This window comes from Zootoca vivipara, chromosome 1 (assembly GCF_963506605.1).
Source record: "Zootoca vivipara chromosome 1, rZooViv1.1, whole genome shotgun sequence".
Lineage (NCBI taxonomy): Eukaryota > Metazoa > Chordata > Lepidosauria > Squamata > Lacertidae > Zootoca > Zootoca vivipara.
Genome location: NC_083276.1, coordinates 128,534,364 through 128,559,676, shown reverse-complemented (window position 1 = coordinate 128,559,676; position 25,313 = coordinate 128,534,364). Strand labels below are relative to the sequence as shown.

At 43.0% G+C, this 25,313-nt stretch overlaps 1 protein-coding gene across 1 annotated transcript in view; it reads right to left on the bottom strand.

Moving 5' to 3' along the window:
* PTH2R (parathyroid hormone 2 receptor) overlaps nt 1–25,313 on the bottom strand; it is a 48,612-nt gene that overhangs the window by 14,745 nt on the left and 8,554 nt on the right. The window contains exons 4-10 of the mRNA XM_035115245.2: nt 19,317–19,427; nt 19,104–19,225; nt 18,411–18,508; nt 17,050–17,236; nt 14,136–14,289; nt 7,117–7,177; nt 1,266–1,332 (exon numbers count right to left, since the gene is read on the bottom strand). Of these exons, the coding sequence (XP_034971136.2) occupies nt 1,266–1,332; nt 7,117–7,177; nt 14,136–14,289; nt 17,050–17,236; nt 18,411–18,508; nt 19,104–19,225; nt 19,317–19,427 (800 nt within the window). The remainder of the gene's footprint in view (nt 1–1,265; nt 1,333–7,116; nt 7,178–14,135; nt 14,290–17,049; nt 17,237–18,410; nt 18,509–19,103; nt 19,226–19,316; nt 19,428–25,313) is intronic.

Sequence of the window (25,313 nt, the reverse complement as noted above, 5' to 3'; positions counted from 1 at the left end):
CCCCCAAGCAGCTTGGTGCCCAGTGTGGGGAAACCGACTGTGATAACTGGAAGGTTTTGAGGGCATCGTGCACCTGGAATTTAGGAGCAGGAAGTGATTCTCTATTCGTTTCCATCTCTGCCAAGATGATTACATTGTTATGCCAATCCAGGCTGACAAGCCCAGGCTCCAAACTGCCCAGTTCCCGACATTACTGCATTTAACCTTCCCCAGTTTCTTCCCAGTCCATCCCCCTTCCCTTGACTTGGCATCATGCCCATGGGCTATTGTGTGAAGTAGAAAACTGGAATAAGCAGCACAGAAACTCAATAAAGCACTGAGTGAGGAGAATACACCTCTCCAACAGATGCAGTTAGGGACACTTCCTGGGTAGCATCCGTTAATAGTCCAGGATGCAAGTCCAGATTGTAGCCTAAAAGCAAATGGCAGGCCAGGGCCAACATAATCCAAACTACAAATATCCTGCAATCAGATATTAATACACCTGCAGCTCAGTCCTGGCAAACAGACCACAGCGAGCCTCAAGCAAGCAGGAAGCTGGCCCAGCCTGTTTCCGTAACAAGGATACATTGCCCTTGTTAGTATTGCTATTGACCATAGCAGGGCAGAGATCAGCAGGTGAAGCTTTTGCTGGCCATGGCGGTGCAGTGAATGAGGAGAAATCTCTTCCTGTTTCCCCACCACCACCACCACCCCCATGTAACTTTTAGAGCAGGCATGTCCAACAGGTAGATCGTGATCTACCGGTAGATCACTGGACGTCTGCGGTAGATCACTGGTAGATCATTGGCTCCCCCCAAAGAAGCTGAACAACTGTGGTTCCCCTAAAAAAAGTCAACATTTTACCTCCTCCCTGAAAATCTCAACAACTTTGACCTGAACCCCCCAAAAGGGGGTAGATCACTGCCAGTTTTTAACTCTGTGAGTAGATCGCAGTCTCTTGGGAGTTGGCCGCCCGTTTCAGAGGAATGATTTAAAAGAAACCTTTCTCAAGTTCCCTTTAAGAAACAACATCAAAAAGGGAGAAAAGTAAGGGTTTCAATGAGTCTTCCGTCATCAGGACCCTGGGATGGTGGGATGTCATCCCCCCCCCATTGAACCCTCTTAGTCAGTAAGAATCACGGGAAGATGCAGAAATTGCTTGGCTCCCTATCTCTTCTTTGTACTGGTGGTTTACATCACCCCTGAACTGCTACCTTCAATTATGGCTAGACAGAGGCTATTTTCAGTGTTCACTAAAAATAAATACATATGAATAATCCTACCCCAATCGCTACTAAAACTGGAGCTTGGTAAATCCATTTTATGTCTCCAGCACTGAGTTCCCAGCACCTGCAAAATCAAGAACATTTCTACATCAATAAACAGAGCAGGAATAAGTGGCCAAACAATATATTATTTCCATAGTTGTGTAAGGCTTTATTAATTATGGAAGGTGCACAGAATAACCATTTCAGGCTTTTAAAAAAATTGGCTTCAAGATTCTTCACTATTAACAAACAAATGCAGATTTTGGGGAGCAGTAACAAATGAGTATGTCACAACAAGTATCATGCAGGGTGGAAATTGCCACTCTCTTTATAATTCAAGGCAATCCATTCAAGAGCTAAAGATTATGAAGATGAGGCCCAGTTCTTGGAAACAGCAAAATGATGCTGTAAATGGCCCCCCACTCTGACTATGCTACTTCAGGATAGAAGGGGGTGAACATAAATGAACCACTTGAATTATAAAGTGATAAAGCCTAGGAACATGCTGCTCACACCATCTTTTTCGTGAGAACTAGGCTTAATAATAGTCTTCTGAGCCTCAATTTGTTGTGTTGGGTTTTTGTTTTATTTTTATTTTTGTATTTCAAACATTTATGTCCTGCCTTTCAATGACCGGTCAGCATTCCCAGGACGGCTCATTAAATAGTTTGTTTCTTTGTTTTGTAATACAAAAAAAGACAAACAAAAGAGCAGCTTAACATAATTTCGAAGGTTGGCAGAATAATTTCAAAGGTTGTCAGTGTTTACAAGCCTTTAAAACAGGGGATAGGCAACGTAAGGCCCATGGGCCGGATGCGGCCCAATCGCCGTCTCAATCCGGCCCACGGACAGTCCAGGAATCAGCATGTTTTTACATGAGTAAAATATTTTAAATGCATCTCTGGGTAATTTGTGGGGCCTGCCTGGTGTTTTTACATGAGTAGAATGTGTGCTTTTATTTAAAATGCATCTCTGGGTTATTTGTGGGGCCTGCCTGGTGTTTTTACATGAGCAGAATGTGTGCTTTTATTTAAAATGCATCTCTGGGTTATTTGTGGGGCCTGGTGTTTTTACATGAGCAGAATGTGTGCTTTTATTTCAAATGCATCTCTGGGTTATTTGTGGGGCATAGGAATCCGTTCATTCCCCCCCCCCCAATATAGTCCGGCTCACCACATGGTCTGAGGGATGGCTTTATTTATGTCCTGCCTTTCAATGACCGGTCAGCATTCTTTAAAATAAAGAGGTACTGTATTTGCCTTGTCCTGAAATCATAGCAAAGAAGGCAGCAGGTGAGCACAGGCCTAGAAACAAGGTTCAGGAGTTTTGCAACCAAGAAGCAGAGGCAAACATCAGAAGCTTATACAGTGGTACCTCGGGTTACAAACACTTCAGGTTACAAACGCTTCAGGCTACAGACTCTGCTAACCCAGAAATAGTACCTCAGGTTAAGAACTTCGCTTCAGGATGAGAACAGAAATCGTGCTCCGCGTGGCGTGGCAGCAGCTGGAGGCCCATTAGCTAAAGTGGTGCTTCAGGTTAAGAACAGTTTCAGGTTAAGAACGGACCTCTGGAACGAATGAAGTTCTTAACCAGAGGCACCACCATAGAAAAGATTTCAAGGCTGGCCCTTCCTTCACAAAGATGTCCCCAAATAAACTGAGGTCTGATCCCTGCAAGGGATCTCTTCCAACAGCAAGCTTTTACTTCCAGCTTAATTTTTCCTGGGATGATGTCTTCAAAGCAGTCCCCTAGCAAAAAGAAAGATCTGCCCCTAAGACAGAAATGGGGAGCCTGCAACCCTCTAGATCAGACATCCCCAAACTCAGCCTTCCAGATGCTTTGGGACTACAACTCCCATCATCCCTAGCTAACAATACCAGTGGTCAGGGATGATGGGAATTGTAGTCCCAAAACATCTGGAGGGCCGGGTTTGGGGGTTCCTGCTCTAAATGTTATCAATTCCCACAATCCCCGGCCACTGGACATGCTGTTTGGGGAAGATGGGAGCTGGAGTCCAAAATCTGAAGGGCTACAGGACTGCCCATTCCAGATTTCCAACCCTTGGAGAACTAACCCCATACACAGCACAGGAGCACAGAGCATACAACAGGGTCTCTCATATTGACAGGAAACAAATCCCCAACTCAAAAAGTCATTTCTGTTCAAATGTGGAAAATGCTAAAAGAAAGTTCTCTTTAAAAATCATTTGCTGCAAAACCCCACGGTGACTTCCAGCTGTTGTGGCAAACTTGACTGTCATAATCAGAGGAGCAGCATCGGGATCTCACTGGATCGATTTCCCATTGAAATGCTGGCATTCTCCAAAGTGCTTAGTGGAGCAGAAAAGAGGCATTTTGCAGCTGAAAACAGGGCTTTTGTTTTGACCCAATCCAACACCTGTAGCAACGGGCTGAACAAATAAAACTGGGCTTCTTTTTTTTAAGGGATGGCATGGGTGTTTGAAAGTGCATGTGCTCGGAAAAGTGAGCATCCTTGCTTATCGAAGTTTTAAAAAATCATTTTTTATTAAGTTTCCATTTTATATAAATATAACAAAGAAGAACCAGTGTGGAATAATGCCCCCCCCCCAGTGAGAGAGGGAGGGCAGGATCCATACTGGGGTCAGAGTTTATGGGGATTAAAAATCAAGATAGGGCTGAAATGTGGAAATGTAGTTGGATGGTGTTGTGAAACAGCTAAAGTATTGGGGAACCAGCAGGGGACGAAGAAGGAAGGGTGGTGGATAGGCTGAGACAGAGTGGGAGTGGGGTAAAAAGTAATAATGGATGATATTTTTTGACTGATTCAGATGGTCTGAAACTGGAATGACTTATGGAACTGGCTGATTCATCTAGGAGACCCTGAGTCCAGGGCGGGGGGGGGGCTGAATTAGATTTAAATGTTTAAAAGTTATTAGGATATAAGAAGTAATATTTGAATTTATGGAAAGTTTTTGGGAATAAATTTTAGGCTAAGGGGGGGAATAGTTGATGTTTTTAGAATAGAAAATGCTGAGAGATAATGAAAAATGTTTAAAATGATTTAAGTTATAATATGAAAAATTGCCTAATTTGGATTTTAAAATGGGCCTAATGGGGGAATTGAGGAAGCCCACAATGTTAAGTAAAAATGTTAGAAATGATATGTTTTTCCTTTTTTTCTTTTTCTTTTTTGTCTTTTTGTATTTGTTTTTTGTTATTTTTTGTATTTTGTAGTGTTTGAAAATGAATAAATATTATTTGAAGAGGAAAAAAAGAAAACCAAAGCACTGGTGGAGGAAAGGGGTGGGTGCAGCCCGCCCCGAGTTTCATTCCTAAGGGGGGGGGGGTGACATCGCTGCGTCGCCCCCTGGGGGCTCGCCCTGCTCCCACAGGTGCACAGGTGAGGGAGTTGAGGGGGAGTAGCTGAACATTTCAGAGAAATTTAAAAGCCTGGAACATTTATTTTTAAGCAAACAGCACTTAGTTTAAACCTCAGCAATTAAAACACCAGTGAAAGAAGCGACAGATTTATATGATCTGAAGAGAAACCAGAGAGAGAGAGAGAGAGAGAGAGAGAGAGAGAGAGAGAGAGAGAGAGGCTCAGCAAGGAAATGCAACAGTTTCTTCAGGTAATGAAGAAGAAATTGAGGACACATCACATCTACTACAGTAGTTAGTAATTGCTCATTAGGGAAGCTGTCTGATTAATAATTTTGTATAAGGTTATGCTTTTCTAGCATAGTTCTGTTTCCAGTGGTACCTTTGGGGCACTGTAATAGCGAGGATAACTATTATTACTGCTAAAAGAGTACTCTTGCTCATAATGTATTCTTACATTCTAATAATTTCCTTCCCCAGGACGCATTGATACTCTGCAAGAAAACATTTAACAGGGGCATGATCCAATGCCGGAGGTGAAACGGGAAGGTGCTGCCCTGTGCAGACAGTGTGCACAATGCTCACCCCCACTTATTGGAGAACGTAGGCATCATCCTTGGGGGTCCCTGGGTGCCTTGGCACTGTGGGTGCCCGGTGGGTGGACAGGCAGCCCAAGCAGGCAAGGGGAGGGAGAGGGAGGGTGGAAGGAGGCGGCTTGCGCTCCACACTCCGCTCCACTTTTGTGTGCTTCATGGAAGCAAATTAGAGAGAGGCCCCTCGCTATCCTCGTCCTCCTTCCTCTACAAGGGGCAGGTTGCAAAGCAGAAGCCCACCTTTCCTGCCCTCTTGGCAGCAGCTTTCTTCGCTCCTCCCCCCATACCTGCCAAGTCTCCCGCTGAAAAGTGCGGGATCAGCAGTGGCGCTGACGATGCAACAGTCTTTCTGACACTACGTAGCTCTGGGTGTGATCAGTCCTTGGCAGGAGCATGCTCAAGAATCCTCAAGGTACAGAATATTGAGTCACACAGCAGAGAAAAGAGGGATATAAATGAAGTAAGATGGAATTTCATAATGCTTAACTCTGGCTGGATTGCACCTTTGATAACCATCTTGCTGAATATAATGGCAAACAAAGAACTGCCTTTGTGGCTCCTGACCCAGGTAGGAAGATATGCTTGCCCTCTTTTTGTGTGGTCTTCAGCGGGTTCAGGAGCCACAAGTTTTCCCCACATGCCAAGTGGGTGGTGGTGGTAAATAAGAAAATGGAGTGTCAGCAATAAGCGGCTGTTGAGGGGAAGTGGGGGCAAGGAGTGTGTGGCTGGGATAATTTTCCCCAGTATAAAATATTGCCAGCATGCTTAAGGGCTCTACGCTTCCACTCACGCCTAGAAAGGAGGGGTTTGAGGAAGTTTGCCTTTGCCCCGCTGCTTTCCCCGGGAAACCCCGCTCTTTGGTGCTAAATTGGAACAAACAGCAATCCATGGAAACCTCACCAAAGAGCAGTTTTCCCAAGGGGAAAGGAGCCAGGGAAGAGGAAGTTTGGATAAGCCCCCAGTCGAGGCAACTCAAGCCAAGTGCATTCAGAAAGCACCATTGCTCAAAGATCTGTCTAAGGGGTTGGAAAGAAACAGGTTTGCAATAAGTAAAACATATCTCACCGCTCCAAATGAGACAAACGTATATCGATATTGCTGTGACATTTAAATAGGGTGTTCCAGGTGCAAAAGAGGCGAGGGCTTTTGCATCCTTAACAGAAGAGGGAATTTCAGCCTCTGTGTCTTGAAAGGCAAGGCAAGCCTGCCCAAAGTTCTCTTCGACACAACCGTCAGGAGCCCCTTCCCTTTTCAATGTTCAGAATAGAACAGGGGAAGAATTAAATTTTAAAAATGGGCCACACTTCTATTAAAAAAACAGCATGAAAACAACATTTATTAAAATTACTATAAATTGTTCTCCATAGCTGCCTGCAAATTTGGTTTTCGAAGGGATCAAAATTAACACAAAAAGATAGCAATTACGTAGTTTTCCAAATGATTCCAGGGTGGTCCACAGTGATACATGAGCCAACATCAAATATGGACAGTTTACAATAGAACATACATATATGTAATAATAATAATTTTGTCATTTATATACCATTCATCTGACTGAGTTGCCCCAGTCATTCTTGCAAACCGCTTCGATGGTTTTCTTTTTCTTTTTCTTTCTCTCTCTCTCTCTTTTACAATCAAGCAGTGAATAAATTGCATGAAATAAATAACATTACAAAATACTTGTCTGTTTAAAACTTTTACAAATGGAGTCAATGTGGAAAGCCTGGTCTAAACAGGGACCTTTAGCATATTTTCCATTAGCAGTCTCAGAAGGGTGAAATGCAGATCAAACAGCTACCTTTGGTTCTGTGTCAGTGTATACTAAAAATATATGCAGAACTTGAATGTGTCAATCATCCTTCAATAAAAAAAAAGGAAAGATCAAGTAAACTCTTCACTGTGTTCCCTTACCTTGCATCTGCCACAGTTGCTCGGACTATTCCCCAGGCCACGACAAAAACAGCTGGAAACCCTACAAATATGAAAAATTCATTGCCAACTGTTAGAACAGATTCCTCTTGAGGAGCAAGAGAATAATTTATAATGCCTTTCTGTTCACTCAGAGGATATTAACTGAAGCGTTTAGAAAGAGCAGGCACAAAAAAAGCAGCGAGTGCCCTTTTCCCATGAACAAAGCAGAACATCTGAAAGGTCATTATCCACAGCAAGCAAAATAAACCCTTCAGTGTGCTGATGACAAATTGCTGCTAGCCTGAATCTCACCTACTTCCTATCCCATCTCCTCCTCCACTAAGTTCTCATTTTCAATTTCAATTAACCAGTTTATTGTTGTTTAGTCGTTTCCGACTCTTCGTGACCCCATGGACCAGAGCACACCAGGCACTCCTGTCTTCCACTGCCTCCCGCAGTTTGGTCAGACTCATGTTGGTAGCTTCGAGAACACTGTCCAACCATCTCGTCCTCTGTCGTCCCCTTCTCCTTGTGCCCTCCATCTTTCCCAACATCAGGGTCTTTTCCAGGGAGTCTTCTCTTCTCATGAGGTGGCCAAAGTATGGGAGCCTCAGCTTCAGGATCTGTCCTTCCAGTGAACACTGAGGGCTGATTTCCTTAAAAATGGATAGGTTTGATCTTCTTGCAGTCCATGGGACTCTCAAGAGTCTCCTCCAGCACCATAATTCAAAAGCATCAACTCTTCAACGATAAGCCTTCTTTATGGTCCAGCTCTCACTTCCATACATCACTACTGGGAAAATCATAGCTTTAACTATACGGACCTTTGTCGGCAAGGTGATGTCTCTGCTTTTTAAGATGCTGTCTAGGTTTGTCATTGCTTTTCTCCCAAGAAACAGGCGTCTTTTAATTTCACGACTGCTGTCACCATCTGTAGTGATCATGGAACCCAAGAAAGTAAAATCTCTCACTGCCTCCATTTCTTCCCCTTCTATTTGCCAGGAGGTGATGGGACCAGTGGCCATGATCTTAGATTTTTTTGATGTTGAGCTTCAGACCATATTTTGTGCTCTCCTCTTTCACCCTCATTAAAAGGTTCTTTAATTCCTCCTCACTTTCTGCCATCAAGGTTGTGTCATCAGCATATCTGAGGTTGTTGATATTTCTTCCGGCAATCTTAATTCCGGCTTGGGATTCATCCAGTCTAGCCTTTCGCATGATGAATTCTGCATATAAGTTAAATAAGCAGGGAGACAATATACAGCCTTGTCGTACTCCTTTCCCAATTTTGAACCCATCAGTTATTCCATATCCAGTTCTAGCTGTAGTTTCTTGTCCCACATAGAGATTTCTCAGGAGACAGATGAGGTGATCAGGCACTCCCATTTCTTTAAGAACTTGCCATAGTTTGCTGTGGTCGACACAGTCAAATGCTTTTGCGTAGTCAATGAAGCAAACCCTAAACTACGGTCAGTTTTAACTATGGTTTATTTAAAGAAGCCAGCTTCCTGACCCATGACACCTGCTCTAGTGCAGATGAATGATTCGGATTAAAGTACACTATTTTATACTATCTGAATTAGATCTATAAAATGAGTTTTGGTCTTATACATCCCACTTAAGATATTTTGGGTATTCTGATCAAAGCACTTTGGAGTAACAAAAATTTTTGGATTACGTGATGCTAAGAATTAATGAACTGTGAGAGGGCTATTGAGGTTTCATACAGAGGTTTTGGGGAAAAGGCTATGTTTTATTTACAAAACATAAAAATACATGAAAAGTGTTTATATCCAATGGATTATATAAAAAAAAACCACATCCAAGAAATATGGCAATAAAAACCCATACATATCATATTCAAAAATGCTATAAAATTATTACTTTAAAAGAAGAGATATAATGCTATCAAAAAAGGAGAAGAATGCATGTGACCTAACATGAACATCATCATCATCATCATCATGTTTACTGCAGTGCTTGAAGAACTCACCTTTTCAGGTGACTCTAAACCCACCCAACTTAAGAGATATAACCATATCCTACTTTGAAACAAAACTTTTGCACTTCTCTTTCCACTCTTTGAGCACCTGGTTGAAAGAACCTGCAATTTGGTCCATTTTGCATGGTATGTCCTCTCTGAACAGGTAACATATGTACCGTACCTGTGCATCATTATAGCTATTGTATAAAACCACTCTGGTACTGAAGGAGGAAGAGGTGTTCTTCCCCAATAATGAGCAATTGTCACCTTAGTGCCTACTGAATAAATTTATCGCTTCTTCCAAATCAGTCTCACTTAGCACTTGATGATTTAATAACACACCTACTGAATTCAGAGCAATTTCATAACCTGTAATTTGATAAATATACCACAGAACGGTTTTCCAATATTATTTTATCTTCAAACATTCCCAAAATGAATGTGAGTTTGTCCAAAGCTTATTCATTTTGGGATGCACACCCCAGCAATTATTTTCTACATATTTTGTTGGCATCTATAAGATTGTGATTATATGAGGATTTTATTATGATATAATTCCATTAGCTAATATTGAAACTCCCCCAACATAATAATCAGAGCTCCTTCAAATTAAACTCTACCAATGAGATTTTGCGACAACATGAACTATACCTAAATGAGTTCTAGTGAACATTGTTTGGTGCATGGTTTGATCCTAGTAGTCTACTTGGAAATAAGTTCAATTTATTTCAACAGGACAAATTTCCTAGTAAGGTATTTATAACCAGCCTAGAATAATATAATAATAGTGTTTATTTTAAAAGAAGATCTTCTGCTGACATTAAATTGGCTTAAAAGAGAGCTTGAGAGGAAAAAAAGCTGCCATCTTTTAGCTCTTGAATCAGAACTTTGTGGCTTTAATAGCTGCAAGCTTGAGGGGGAAATGCGTTTAAAATTTGTCTTGAATGAAATCTGCCTCCAGGCAAATAGAAATCAATCTATTGCTTCTGGTCGAACAGGAAATAGCAGGTTATGTTAGTGCTTCAGAGTCTCTCAGAACTATTAAGCAGAGGCAATAGTCAGAAGCAAGGAATGTGATGATCAAATAAACCTCTATCCTGCTAGATTCAAACACTATTTTGATTCAGTCTGATTCAGTGCAAGCCAGTTTCACATTATTATATGTACCTCACCTCCCCAAACAGTGAAAGAACCAGGTGAATTTGGCATTTCGCATTTAAAGGAATTAAAACTTACAGTTGGTCACGGTCCCTGCTTAACATCATTTTTTTAAAAACTCCTAGCCTTTTATCTTGACAAAATGTAGCAGCATTAGTTATGATGGGAGCTTGTTAACGTAAATCACTTGGGGTGTAAGTTGTGCACAGAAACGTCCCTCACATCAAGCAGAGAAGTGAGTGGGTGTGTCGTGCCTCAAGTGTCTCATTAGCTAGACAGCTCTTCAAGCACAAGCGAAAATTGCAACATGCGTGGATGCATGGATATAACAGTGAACAAGGCAGACAGGCAAAACAATCCTTTATGAGACACGGATGCTGCTAGCAAACTACAGACCAACAGACTCCTCGTTTTCACTTGATGGTGGTAAAGATGTATCTGGACTGAACCATTTCAGGCAGCACCCAAGGTCTCAAATGACGGAATGGTCCTGAACTAAACATAAGGAAGAAAAGGTCTAGGGTTCTCCTAGACATGGCAGTCTTCTCTAGGTGTTTTTCTGCGAGGCAGCATACCATCCTGTGAGCCTCTTGTCTTCAGTGGCAAGTCCACAAAAGGGATTTTACACCGCAATGAGAGACCAGAGGGTTGCCGCAGAAGAGGTGGGCTTGAATCCTAAGACAGTTAACTCAACGAAGTTCACGGTCTTCTCTCCCCTGCAGACACTTGTCTCCCTAAAGCCTTTCTGCAAGGTTGTGGACCATCCCGGACATGAGATGAGGAAGAAGGAGTTGCTGGAGGATGGGCGATCCATCACAAATCAGATTTGGATCATGATATATGTTATAAAGTCTCCTGTCTGATTATTTTTTAAGTTGGTTTTTTTAAAAAGATTTGGGCAGTGCCATTATAGCAAAAATGACAAATTGTATATGACTCTGACACTGCAAGGCAGTGCAAAAGACAAAGATTTCTCACTAAAGTTTGTGTTACGTTGGAACAATAAATATTGTTAACGTTTTGCTCCTTTTGTGTCAGATTAGAAGTTTTAGCATTTGGGAGACATTCTTTTGTGGAATATTCATGGAATAAATTTGCATCTAGACTAAGGCTGCAATCCTAATTACATGGGAGTAAATCCTATTGAACTTCTGAGTAAGTGTGCAGCGCATACAATGGCACTGCATGTTCGTTCCACTTAAGTCCTGTTGAAATCATTGTGACTTAAGTCATAGCACCATCAGTCCTGCACGTCCTGTAAATCTGCTCTGGAGGGTTGAGGGAACTCCCCCAGAACAAATTTAGGGAGTGGAGTGGTGGGGAGTTCCAGTGCACAGCTAGAACTCCTTAGAATCATAGAATCGTGGAGATGGAAGGGACCCTGTGAGTCATCTAGTCCACCCCCTGCAATGCAGGAATCTCAGCTAAAGCATCCATACAGATGGCTATCCTTGCACTAGCAAAACTGTTAAGCTGGGTATCACCCATACCAATTTTACTAGGACCTATGCGAAACTTATTTTGGCTGCACCCGGCGGAGCTCCGGACGCGATTCCTCCGCTGCCCGGGAGCTTAGTAAAGCGACTGAGAGCCAGCGGAGTGGAGTCGTGGGAGCCATCTTGGGCAACATCGTTACCTCCTAGAAGCGAAGCCCCAAGTCTTCAACCAGCAAGCGGCGGATTTTCCCAACCAAAAGAAAGATTCGGACTACCGTAAGTAAGTGAAATCTCTAATTGGACTTGAAAGATAATTTGAAATTAGGAAGAGGTTTAAAAAAAACGGGAGTCGATCTCTTCCTACTGTGGAGTTAAGAAGCGTCACAATGCTCCAAAGCCGATAAGTAAATGACTGTACTTTGAAACCCTAAAGAAAAGACTTTGGGGAAAAACCTAATCTCAGCCCTGGGACCGGCACCTCATGAGGCTCAGCAAAAAAAAAAAAAAGGTGAAATAATTTTGACAGCTGTCAAAAATAAATGAGGCGTAAAATTGGTGAATGATATTATTGGGAAAATTAAAGAAAGTGAACTGTTTGGACTATGAAAATGGACAGTCAAGATGGATGCTACTGTTTGTGAGAAGGGAAATTCCATTGTCTTTTGTCTTCTAATCTCCATTCTGCTTGTGACGGAAGAAAAATGTCAACATCCGCTTTATCTGCCTTCCAGCAGACTGTTTTGGATTATTTGGAAATACTGCAAGATCTCTTAAAGGGACAACAACCATTTAGCTCTCTGTTATCCAGTTTGGTGGACCAGAGACAGGACTCAAATGATACTTCTGCAAATGAAAGTGATCTTAAAAACCAAGATTTGGATGGTGCACATCAAATCAAGATAAAAGAAGAAGAAAAAGTTCAACATGAAGAGAAGAATTCTCAAAAAACAATTGAGAAATTAACCATAGTGGATGAGGTACAACAAACCAAGACGAAGGAGGAAGAAAATGTTCAACAGGAAGAGAAGAATTCTCAAAAAACAATTAAGAAATTAATTACAATGGAACTGCATGTCCAGTTATGGACAATGATTATTGAAGGAAATGGGGAGGACAGGGAAAATGTATGTGAGCAAGGAGAGGAGAGTGAGAGGTTGGGGAAGCAGAGGGAGGGGAAGACAAAGACTGGGATTTTAAAATGGGTTAGATCTGGTGTGGGTTGAAAAAATTGATAAAATTCTATTTAGGCTGGTTGAAAAATGGTTGTGATATCTTGGCTTGATATGGGAAACGCTGATCCGACTGGGGGTAAGATTCCAGGGGGGAGGAGGTTAGAAATGTGAATAATTATTTGATATTTCTGGGGTGGTGGCAGAGGAAGGGCTGGGGAAAAAAATCTTAGATTAGCTTAAATTGAAATAGTATGTTTAGATAGTCAGTTGGGTGGGTAGCTGCCTATCCCTCTCCCTATCAGCCTGGAGCCTCTGGTGGCAGGGGGGGGGTTCTAGGGGAGGGGGGCAGAAGGAAACTCAACTGTAAAATAGAACTCCCTTGGACTGTCACCTCGCACGGGTATACCTAGTGGCAGGAGGGGGCCTGTGGGGAGGAGGCAGGAAGAAGGAGGAATGTTGGGGTGGTTTTTTTAAGAATAATAATGGAATTCATGAGTAAGGAATTCGCTGCAATTGTTATTAGGAAATTATGAAAACCAGGAAGAAGGGATTTGAGGAAGTCACAAAAATTAGGTTTCATAAATTAAGAATCTTGAATTGGACATTTTATCTTTATTTTTTTTCTATATGTTTTTCTTTTTTATCTTTATTTTTATTTTATTTCATCTTTTTTGAATCTTATTTAAAGGGACTATAAATAATTAGATGGGGGATGCCAACCCTTATCCCGCCTTGTTACACTGGGGTCTCTTGGTTGCAGGGGGAGGCCTTAGGGACAGGGGGGGGAGGCGAGGACAAACCCATCTATAATATGGACTGCTTTCGACTCCCAACCTTCCACGGGATTCTCTTGTGGCAGAAGGGGATCTGTGGGGGGGGGGGGGGAGAAGGTGGATGGATATGTATAATATGTCTCTGCTTTTTATTCTTTTTTCTTTTCTGTATTTTATTATAAAACCAATAAAAATTACTATTAAAAAAGAAAGTTATTTTGGCTGCAATCCTTGCACGCTTACCTGGGAACAAGTTCTACAGAGCAGAGTGGGGCTTCTTCTTCAGTAAGCATCCTCAGCATCGCACTGTCAGTTTGGACCTAACTCACAAAACTGGAAAAATACGTAAACCACCCCCTTCTGATTTTGTGGTTTGCAAAAATAATTTAAAATAAAAAATAAAAAGCATTGCCCAAGAGGTAATGTTAGAATGGACAGCCCTAATCTAGCTTTAAATGGAAAGACAATGCTTCAATGAGAGACAAATGTGCCTTACCCCAGCCTGTTAAGATGAAACGCCACAGGTACTGGCTATCCGAAAAGAAGGCCACAAATATTAAGCTGTGCAGATAGAGGCCTTCAACCAAGATCCAGTAGTAGTTGGTCGTCAAGAAGTAAATAAACATCACCACAGTAATCTTGCACCAGACCTGTCAATCGGTTCAAAATAAAGCAGCACAGTTGTGGCGGTCAGGGAAGCAGTTAAACGTAATAGCATACAGTACTTGCATATTTATCCTAGTCTTCCAGTTTCAGCGGACTTACTAATTTGGCATCAAGGCCAAGGCCAAGGCTACGACTCATGGCAGCTAACGTTGTTCAGTAAGTTTTACTGTTCTTTGTCGTCCCCGCACAAAGAATTGTTCCAATCCTGTATTAAAATTGTGAGTCATATGTAATGGTTGTGAAAATAAGGGGAGTCTGTTATGTGCTTTAAAAACCCACACAATTACTGCCAGCTACTTAAAAGCAGCCTCTTCCACCAGGTCGACACTTTTGCAGCTGTTGTGCTGCCCACCAGTGCCACGACCGGTGTCTGCGCAGCGACGCAAAAGCTGTGAATTGAGGGTGTGCTCCCTCACATACCCAAGCAGACCCATCAGGGAGCTGCAACTCATTAAGGGCTTCTGTTCATGCCATATGTGTCTTTATACACACAGCATATTGGTGGTGGTCAGCAGAAAGGGCCGGGCTTCCTAGACTCTCCCTGTGGACATTTGCTCATGTGGAAGACCTTTGAGGGACCACCCTGAATGCTGTCAATGGATCAGAACTTCTCTCTCTATTCTATCACCAATACTGCTGCTCACTCCAGTATTCAAGGAAAGGCCATAGCTCAGAGGTAGAGCATCCATTTTGCATGCAGAAGATCTCAGGTTCAATCTCCAGCATTAGGGATGGGAGAGACCCTCACCTGAAGTCCTGGAGAACCACTTCCAGTCATTGCAGACAAATACAGCACTAGGTGGGCCAATTGTCCGACTTCCTAGTTCCTAGTCTGTAATTCTGTGCTCCATCAGCTAAAGTAGAATCATAGAGTTGGAAGAGACCACAAGGGCCATCCAGTCCAACCCCCTGCCAAGCAGGAAACAGCATCAAAGCATTCTTGACATATGCCTGTCAAGTCTCTGCTTAAAGACCTCCAAAGAAGGAGACTCCACCACATTCCTTGGTAGAAAATTCTACTTCCGAACAGCTCTTACTGTCAGGAAGTTCTTCCTAATGTTTAGGTGGAATCTTCTTTCTTGTAGTTTGAATCCATTGCTCCGTGTCTGCTTCTCTGGAGCAGCAGAAAACAACCTTTCTCCCTCCTCTATATGACATCCTTTTATATATTTGAACATGGCTATCATATCACCCCTTAACTTTCTCTTCTCCAGGCTAAACATACCCAGCTCCCTAAGCCGTTCCTCATAAGGCATCGTTTCCAGGCCTTTGACCATTTTGGCTGCCCTCCTCTGGACACGTTCCAGCTTGAACTGTGGTGCCCAGAACTGGACACAGTACTCCAGGTGAGGTCTGACCAGAGCAGAATACAGTGGTACTATTACTTCCCTTGATCTAGATGCTATACTCCTATTGATGCAGCCCAGAATTGCATTGGCTTTTTTAGCTGCTGCATCACACTGCTGACTCATGTCAAGTTTGTGGTCTACCAAGATTCCTAGATCCTTTTCACATGTACTGCTCTCAAGTCAGGTGTCTCCCATCCTGTATTTGTGCCTTTCATTATTATTTTTTGCCCAAGTGTAGTACTTTACATTTCTCCTTGTTAAAATTCATCTTGTTTGCTTTGGCCCAGTTGTCTAAGTAGACCCCTCACAGTCTGGTATCAGAATCAGCCTTTCTTGTCTTCTAGTGCCAACATAAAATAAATGATTTACCTAGCAGGGGAGATACTACAATCACAAATATCGCTTTCCCAGCGTGAGGCTCATCCATTGCACTACAGGTGTGCTGATCTTAGCAATTTACCCAAATGCGGTAAACCCAGCTGCCTAATTTGTGGTAGGCCTTTAAAACTGGAGTGATGGTGGTTTTTGTTTGTTATTATGGTGTGCGTTTTTGTGTTTTTATATTGTAAAACACAACATACACAGTGTTGCCCTGTGATCTTGGGATGAAATTTAAATAACAACAACAACAACAACAACAATATCAACTGGTATTGACTGGTCACACTGAAAACTATACAATTATTCCTAAGATATTTTTTCACAGTTCTGCTGAATCTGGGAAGCAACACTGCAAATAAATTGGCTCAAATGACAGTATTCTTTACTGAACTGTATTCTTTTCAGTATTGTTTTACTGAATTGATATCCCAGGATTGCGAAGGAACCCAGGATCCAAGTGTGGAATGTATTTATATAAATTTACTTTTTCAGCATGTACTGTCTGACTCCTGTGGAGATGGGTGACTTGGGCCCATTCTGAACCAGCTGGAATGAAACTCTTTCAGGAGTCCAGCACTGAAGTTTCTGCAACTAGGAAGGCTCAGGGACCATCACTGAAATCAGTAGATTTGGATGCCCGGGAAATATGAATGGCTTCCTGCTACTAACCATATGGGGCGAGACTCAACAAAGGTGTTGCATGCATATGATGAGTTCCGCTCATGTAACAGAATGAGGTCCCCATGTGCCCTAAATCTGCTCTGGAGGGTTGGGGGAATCCCCAGAACAGGTTTAGAGGGTCCACAGGGGAAGGAGAGGGGAAAGGTCACACTGGGCATGCTCCACTAAGCACTACACTGAATTTCACTCACAGTCCCGGCCTGCTGGGTCACTTTTGGCTTCAGCTGCGTGATAGTATTCTCAGATGCAAATTGGGTGTGAGAGAATATCGAACAGTGATTCCGTTAGTTAATGATGGATGAACTTTAGCAAGAGGAGGGGAGAAGTACTTACGTACTGGGACTTGTCCGGGGCTGGAGCCGCTATGATATTTTGCAGGTCACCCACGAGCAGCGAGTCAAGCTCTTTGACTCCAATATGAGCATGAACTACTCTGTCTTTTATAAATATGCTGGTACCTCTGAGCATGAAAGAGACAAACAGATGCAGGTGTATATAATTCCTGGTGCAGTGAAGTCTCCTGTGTGCAAGGGGAAAAAACCTAATTAAAGGGAGCATAAGAACTCAAGATCCTGCCAACCTAGCAGTTCGAAAGCACGTCAAAATGCAAGTAGATAAATAGGGAAGGTAAACGGCGTTTCCGTGCGCTGCTCTGGTTTCCCAGAAGCGGCTTTGTCATGCTGGCCACATGACCTGGAAGCTGTACGCTGGCTCCCTCGGCCAATAATGCGAGATGAGCGCGGCAACCCCAGAGTCGGTCACGACTGGACCTAATGGTCAGGGGTCCCTTTACCTTTACCTTTAAGAACTCAAGAAGAGCCCTGCTGGATCAGACCCAGTCCTGTATCCCAGCACACAAGCTCTTGAATTTACCGCGTCAGAAAAGGAAAGTTGTTTCAAGAGCATCACTGGCGGCGGATATCAGGTGGGCATGTTGCCTGAACAAGTTACAATGGTCTACCAATTGCGCAGGTAAGCATTCTAAAACGTGACAGTGATAGGATGCTTTCAGTGGTAATATAAGCACAGGCCCTTAAGGAGGAGTCGCTGCATGTTAAACAAAGCTCCAGTGTATTATGTTCCCTTCAAGTGTCATAACAAAGAGAGAGGCAAACTAAACATTGCATGCAAATGAGTGAAAAGGGGTTCAAACAGTTTAAAAAACAAATAATTGAGAAAGAACTTGGGGTGCTAACATTTCCACGTAGAGAAGCAGCTGCGTGTGGAAACTACTTAATCCTTTCTCCACCGGTTGTTTGTTTTTCTGCTCAAAATTAGGGTAGGTCCCCCACTATCTTTCCCCCACTGGGATTCTAGATGTGTATCTGCCATCATAAATATAGATGCAGCCAACAGAGAAAGAATTAATCATTTTTCTCCCTGCCCTTTCTCGGTTCAAATCTCAGACTCCTGAGGCAGCTTTTAATGTAATACATATATAAAGTCCTGGGCTTTGTTACTTACAATTGTGTACAAAGTTCAGTTTCCCCAATAATATTTACTGGATTTAGGTGTTCAGCCCATGAAAGCCACTCCATTTTATACTGCTACTAAATTTATCCACTTGCCATTGTGAGAATGTGAGTGGCAAGGGAGGGGTAGTCATCGTAGGAATTACAGACATTCTGTCATCTTAGGACTGGCTAAAAGGTTTAAGAGAGGACAGACAGATTCTAGAAGTGTGTTTTACTTGCCTGAAGTAGCCCATGATGAAGATCGCCACAGCCAGAGAGCAGAACGAGATGGCATACCCAACGGTATACATGACATAGAGGCGTTCGAAGAATTCCTTCTGGGGGAAACAGAAGATGTTCCAGGATTTCTTTTCTCCTTCAGCGCACAATTGAGAAGTTCTAAAATATGTCCTTTAAGAGAATCCAGTCTGGAGCTCAACTGTTGTCATTTACAGACCAACACAATCCTATTCTGCATGGAGGTAAAGCCAGGATTGTACATGCAACCCCATTGTGCTACCCATTCTGGGACGGTGTGGCCCGATCCGTACGGCTGTTGCATGATGCTAAACAATTTCTATGCATTGCTTTGGGGTGGCCAACATTTCTTCTGAGTGTCTCCTCCCTCACGGTGGTGTTGGAGATTTGCCATGTCCTGGAGAACGACTGAAAGGTGACGCTTCTCAAGTCATGGCAGTTTCTGGCACAGTTTACATTATTTAATCGTTATCAAGATGTACACACCCTCTCCTTATAGCGCAATCTCATTGCAAGAATTAAGACTAAAATAGACTGAGCTCTTCCCACCTTCTAATGTATGGATTAATTAGTAATAAAAAGCCAGTTAGGTTCTCCAACACTCTCAGCACTAAAACACACTCAAGCACCCGCAGCTTTTCAACTCTGCTCCTTTGCTGGAGAAAGAGCACGTACCTTTCCTGGGCTATTTTCTGCTTGCAGGAAGTCAATGCATTCCGAATAATTAGACCATGTCTGGTTCAAACTTTGCACAGAGACCCACGTTCCATTTGAGCTACAGCGTCGGAAAGCCATGCCTGCAAGAGAGGAGAGGCACTCCCATGAGAAGGTTCTCCCCAGCTAGGTTTTGTGTAAGATAAAATCCAACGTGAAGTGTGTTGCTGGTACCTTTGTGATTGAAGTCATATATATAAGGAGGGCATGGGACAGCTAATGTTTCCCCCACAGACCCCCTGGGCCAGCAGATCAGACCATCCCATTCTGGGAAGCAGTTGCCTTCTGTAGGGGAAAAGCAGAAATAAGCTGCAAATGAAGAACATGCGAAAAAGCAGGAAAGAGCACAGTGCGTGATCCTCAGGGTTTTTTATTTTAATGCTTTTTAAAATTACTTCCCTCCAAATTAGTCAAAGAACAGAGCGTTTTCTGCCTAAACGGAAGCTAAAAATATTCTCCAATTTGTGTCAGAATCAATGTGAGCATTCAAGCAGCTCAGATTTACAAAGAAACAACTTTTCGTATTGCATGCAGTTACAACAGCACATAGCTTTGGGTCATCTTATTTTGTTCTATGGCAATTTAACAACTGGTGCCTGGATCCTGCAATCATCATCTGAGGCAGGAACACAAGAATGGGCCTTTTCTGTGGTGGCTCCCCACTAATGGAATGCTCTCTCCAGGGAGACTTTTCTGGTACCTTCATTGCATATTTTTCAACACCAGGTTAAAGCACTTTGGCTAATTAAACAATCTATGGCCTTTTAAACTGGGGGAGTTGTTGTTTGTTACTATGCTGTGTAATTTTGTGTTTTTATATTGTAAACCTCCTTGTGATCCTTGGATGAAGGACGGTAAAGAAATTTAAATAATTAACAAACATACAAACAAAAAAGTAGTCAGAGTGAACATAAATTCCAAGAATGGTCTCAAATGCTTCTAGGTTGATACTGCCCCCAGAAAATTGCTGTTTCCCCTGGAATTAAGTAAGTTGATGTACATTTTCAGTGGACTGAACCAACACCGTTGCCTTAGGATAGTGAAAAGAGACCTGGAACAGATTGATTGTCGTTATGCATTTTGCTAACAAAAGCCTCAGCAAAGAGAAATTTAAAACAGTTTCAAGACATAGATAAGAAAAAAATATATATTCTGCAGTCTCTGTCTCTCCATGCTTCCCTCTGTTTCTTCTGCCAAACATTCCCCCCCAATTGATTACAGTGGTACCTCGGCTTACGAACGACCCTACTTACGAAAAATTTGACTTATGAATAAAAAAAACAGGCGCGCGCGCTTACGAATTCTTCTACTTACGAACGGAAGGGTTTTAGATGGGGTTTCTTCTACTTATGAATTTTTAGATGGGGTTTCTTCTACTTACGAATTTTTAGATGGGGTTTCTTTTACTTACGATTTTTTTTTTTGAAAAATGCTTCTCCCATGATGCTTTGCGTTTGGGAGGCTTGAAAAATGGCACGCCTGGCTTCCATGCCTCTGTGGGTTGCTGCAAGAGGCGTGGAGTGAAGAGGTGTTGGAGAGAGAGAGATTTGGAGTTTGGGAGTTTCTTTTTCCTGCAATTTTCTACTGCTGGAAAGGTACGTTGATTTTCCTTCTCTTTGCTGTGGGGGTTGCCGGGGAGCGGGTCTCGTGTGTGTGTGTGTGTGGGGGGGTGTTCTTTCCATGCCATGTTTAAAAACTTTTGGCTTTCCTGTGGTATGCCCATGCTTTACTGTAAAATTATTTCCTGGCCTGTGCACCTTTAAAAATTATTTCCTGGCTGTGGGCAACTTTAAAATTTACTGTATTTCCTGGCCTGTGCTGTGTGTGGGCAGCTTTAAAATTTATTTCCTGGCCTTGGTCACCTTTAAAATTTATTTCCTGGCCGTGGGCACCTTTAAAATTTATTTCCTGGCCTTGGGCACCTTTAAGATTTATTTCCTGGCCGTGGGCACCTTTAAAATTTATTTCCTGGCCGTGGGCACCTTTAAGATTTATTTCCTGTCCGTGGGCACCTTTAAGATTTATTTCCTGGCCGTAGTAAAGATGTAATGAGAGGATTCTTGATTCAACAAAATGCAATTAGGAAAAAAGAGCATAATGCAAGGAAAAAAAATATTTGGAACCAAATGAAAGAAAAGGAAAAGAAATTAAGATCTAATCCTAAGAATGTACAGGTACAGAAAGAGATCAAGGCACTGCAAGTACAATTTTCTCAGTTAATGAACCAAGAAATAGAATCTAAAATTAAATGGATGAAACAAAAATCGTTTGAATCAGCAAATAAATGTGGAAAACTACTGGCATGGCAATTGAAAAAAAGGCAGAAGTTAAATACTATCACAAATCTTGAGCAAGAAGGAAAACATCTGGAGCACCCGACAGAGATTCAAAAATGCTTTCAAAAATATTTCAAACAATTGTACAAACAAGAAAGGCAAGATAAAGATGAGGTGGAGCAATTCCTGGACAAACATGGACTGCATAAAATCCCGGAAGATAAGAAATCCCTACTTTCGTAACAGATATCAACACAAGAGGTGGAACAAGCTATACAACAAATGCAACTGGGTAAGACCCCAGGACCGGATGGACTTACTGCTACATACTATAAAACAATGAAGGACTGGTTAGTCCAACCATTGAAAGATTTGTGCAATAAAATTTTGAATGGAGGGGAGGCCCCCGAGTCTTGGAAAGAGGCCTATATCACACTGATACCTAAACCGGACACAGATAGAACGCAAGTTAAGAATTACCGCCCAATCTCCTTGTTGAATGTGGATTACAAAATATTTGCTAGTATTTTGGCTTCCAGATTGAAAAAGGCCTTAAGAGACTTTATACACCAAGATCAACCTGGTTTTTTGCCAGGAAGACATATGAAGGATAATATAAGGAATGTGGTGGACATTTTGGAGATGTTAGAACAGAAAATGAACAAAAAAAGCTGTGTTGATGTTTATTGACGCAGAGAAGGCCTTTGACAACATTTCCTGGCTATTTTTAAAAAGGAATTTAGATAAAATGGAGGTGGGCCAAAACTTTTTGAATGGAGTAAATGCGATCTATTCAGAGCAAAGAGCAAAGATAATCCTATATAATAATGTCCAAGTTGTCCCTGCGTCCAGTTGTCCCGTGTGTCCCTGGGGTACTGCGCATGTACCCCAGAGACACAGGGATTGGACGGAGGGACAACGGCCAACCGCCGCTCCGCCAACCGCCGTTCCGAAGCCCAGTCTCATGCTGGAGGTGCGTGGCGAGGCGGCGGGGGAAAGAAGCGCTCCCCCCGGCAGCCTTGCCGCGCACCTCCAGCATGGGACGGCGCTTCCTCGGCCGAAGCGGCAGCGGGCGCCGAGGGAAGCCGGCTTTGGCTTGGCGGCGGCGGGAAGAAGAGGAGGAATTCCTCCTCTTTTTCCCACCGCCGCCAAGCCAGTCCCCAAGCCGAAGTGCGGCGCGGTGGGGGCTTTTCGCTGTTTGACTTCCCGGAGTGAAGGGGGAGGCAAACGGCAAAAAGCACCCGCCGCGCCGCACTTCGGCTCGGGGACTGGCTTGGCGGCGGCGGGAAGAAGGGGAGGAATTCCTCCCCTTCTTCCCGCCGCCAAGCCAGTCTCCGAGCCAAAGTATGGCGCGGCGGGTTTTTTCGCCGTTTGCCTCCCCCTGGGGGGAAGGCAAACGGCGAAAAGCCCCCACTGCGGACTGGCTTGGCGGTGGCGGGAAGAAGGGGAGGAATTCGGTGCTCCGCGCAGCGTGGCGGGGGCTTTTTGCCGTTTGCCTCCCCCTTAGCTCGGGGAAGGCAAACGGCGAAAAGCCCCCCCCCCCCGCGCCGCAATTCGGCTCTGTCCCCCACACGCTTTAGTTTGGGGAAGCAGGCAGGGAGACGCAACAGCCCGGGAAGCTGCGGGCTGTTGCGTCTCCCTGCCTGCTTCCCTGAGCCGTAGCGCATCGGGGGACAGCCGAAGATCGGCGGGCGCTGTTTGCCAGGGTTGACAAACCCCGGCAAGCGGCGCCCGCCGATCTTCGTGTGACAGGCAGTGGGGAATGCAGGCAGGCAATAGAGCAAGCGCCTGCCTGCCTTCCCCGCCGCCAGTCCCCCGGTGCTTTGTGCAGTGCTGCTGGGTGTCGACCCGGCAGGCCGCTTCCTTGATCTGGCGGCCTGCCGGGTCGGCGCTGATCAGCGCTGCGCGGAGCACCGGATCGAGGAGCCGGCATGCATTCTAGCGCCCGTTTATTTAACGGGCTGAAGACACTAGTTAATAATATGGTCTCAGAAGACATTAGAATTGAAAAGGGTACAAGACAAGGGTGTCCCCTCTCCCCCTTGCTTTTTATATCGGTTCTGGAAGTTTTACTCGACAGGATTAGAAAGGATGAGGAAATAAAAGGAGTGACTGTAGGGAAGAAACAATATAAACTTAAAGCCTTTGCAGATTACCTTGTTTTGACATTAAAAGATCCAGAGTCCAGTGTTCAAAGGGCTCTGGAAGTAATTCAAGAATTTGGAAAGGTAGCAGGTTTCAAATTGAATAAATCAAAAACCAAAGTATTAGACAAGAATTTGGACTGTAAGGAAAGAGAAAAATTACAAGAAGCAACTGGTTTGTCTTTTGTTAAGAAAGTAAAGTAAAGGTAAAGGGACCCCTGACCATTAGGTCCAGTCGTGACCGACTCTGGGGTTGCGCGCTCATCTCGCATTATTGGCCAAGGGAGCCGGCGTATAGCTTCCAGGTCATGTGGCCAGCATGACAAAGCCGCTTCTGGCAAACCAGAGCAGCACATGGAAACGCCGTTTACCTTCCCGCTGTAGCGGTTCCTATTTATCTACTTGCATTTTGACGTGCTTTCGAACTGCTAGGTTGGCAGGAGCTGGGACCAAGCAACGGGAGCTCACCCCGTCACAGGGATTCGAACCGCCGACCTTCTGATCAGCAAGCCCTAGGCTCAGTGGTTTAACCACAGCGCCACCTTACCTTGGTGTTAATATGACGGCGAAAAATTTGAAGCTATTTAAGGACAATTATGTGAAAATGTGGAATGAAGTTAAAAATCATCACAAAGAATGTGATGATTTTGTGGGCAAAGGATGTTGGTCATAATATTATGATTGAGGAATGGGAGAAATTGTGGAATGTGAATATTAAGTTTACTGCGTGTAGTTTACTAAAAGAAAATTTAATGAAGATGATGTATAGATGGTATCTTACACCAGTAAAATTAGCAAAAATATATCACAACCAGGATAACAAATGTTGGAGATGTAAGAAAGAAGTAGGATCATTTTACCACATGTGGTGGACATGTCCACTAGTAAGTGACTTCAGGAATAAGATTTATAATGAACTCAAGAAAGTGTTGAAAAACACATTTGTTAAAAAACCAGAAGCATTCCTAGTGGGCATTGTAGGGAAAGAGATTTCAAAGAAAAATGTGTTTTTTTTTTATGTATGCTACGATGGCAGCGAGACTTTTGATTGCTAAGAACTGGAAATTACAAACACTACCAACGATCGATGACTGGCAGATGAAGATGATGGAGTTTATGGAACTGGCTGAGATGACCTGAAGAATCCGCAACCAGGGAGAGGAAGCGATGGAAGAAGAATGGAAAGAGTTTAAACTGTATCTTAAAAAACATGCTAATGTAACATAGTAGATCAGAAATTAAGTTGTAAAGAAACTGTGGAAATTAGGAATAAGTGATATAAGAGTTAGAAAATAAGGATAGATAAGGTGATGAAAATGATTTAGAATTTGCTAATTATAAATGTGTTAAAGAACCACAGGGAGGGAAGCCCGAGGAGGTCCCATTATATCATGTGAGAGGACAAGAGAATTACTATTATAATGTGTTTTTCCTTTTTTTTATTCTTTTTTCATTTTTGTGTTCTGTTTCTATATATTGTTGTTATTTTTGTGAAAACACTAATAAAAATATTAATTTTAAAAAAAGATTTATTTCCTGGCCATGGGCACCTTTAAAATTTATTTCCTGGCCATGGGCACCTTTAAGATTTATTTCCTGTCCGTGGGCATTTAAGATTTATTTCCTGGCCTTGGGCACCTTTAAAAATTATTTCCTGGCCTTGAGCACCTTTAAGATTTATTTCCTGGCCTGTGGTGTGGCCATGCTTAAACATTTTTTGCTTTCCATGCCATCTTTAAGATGCTCTTCCT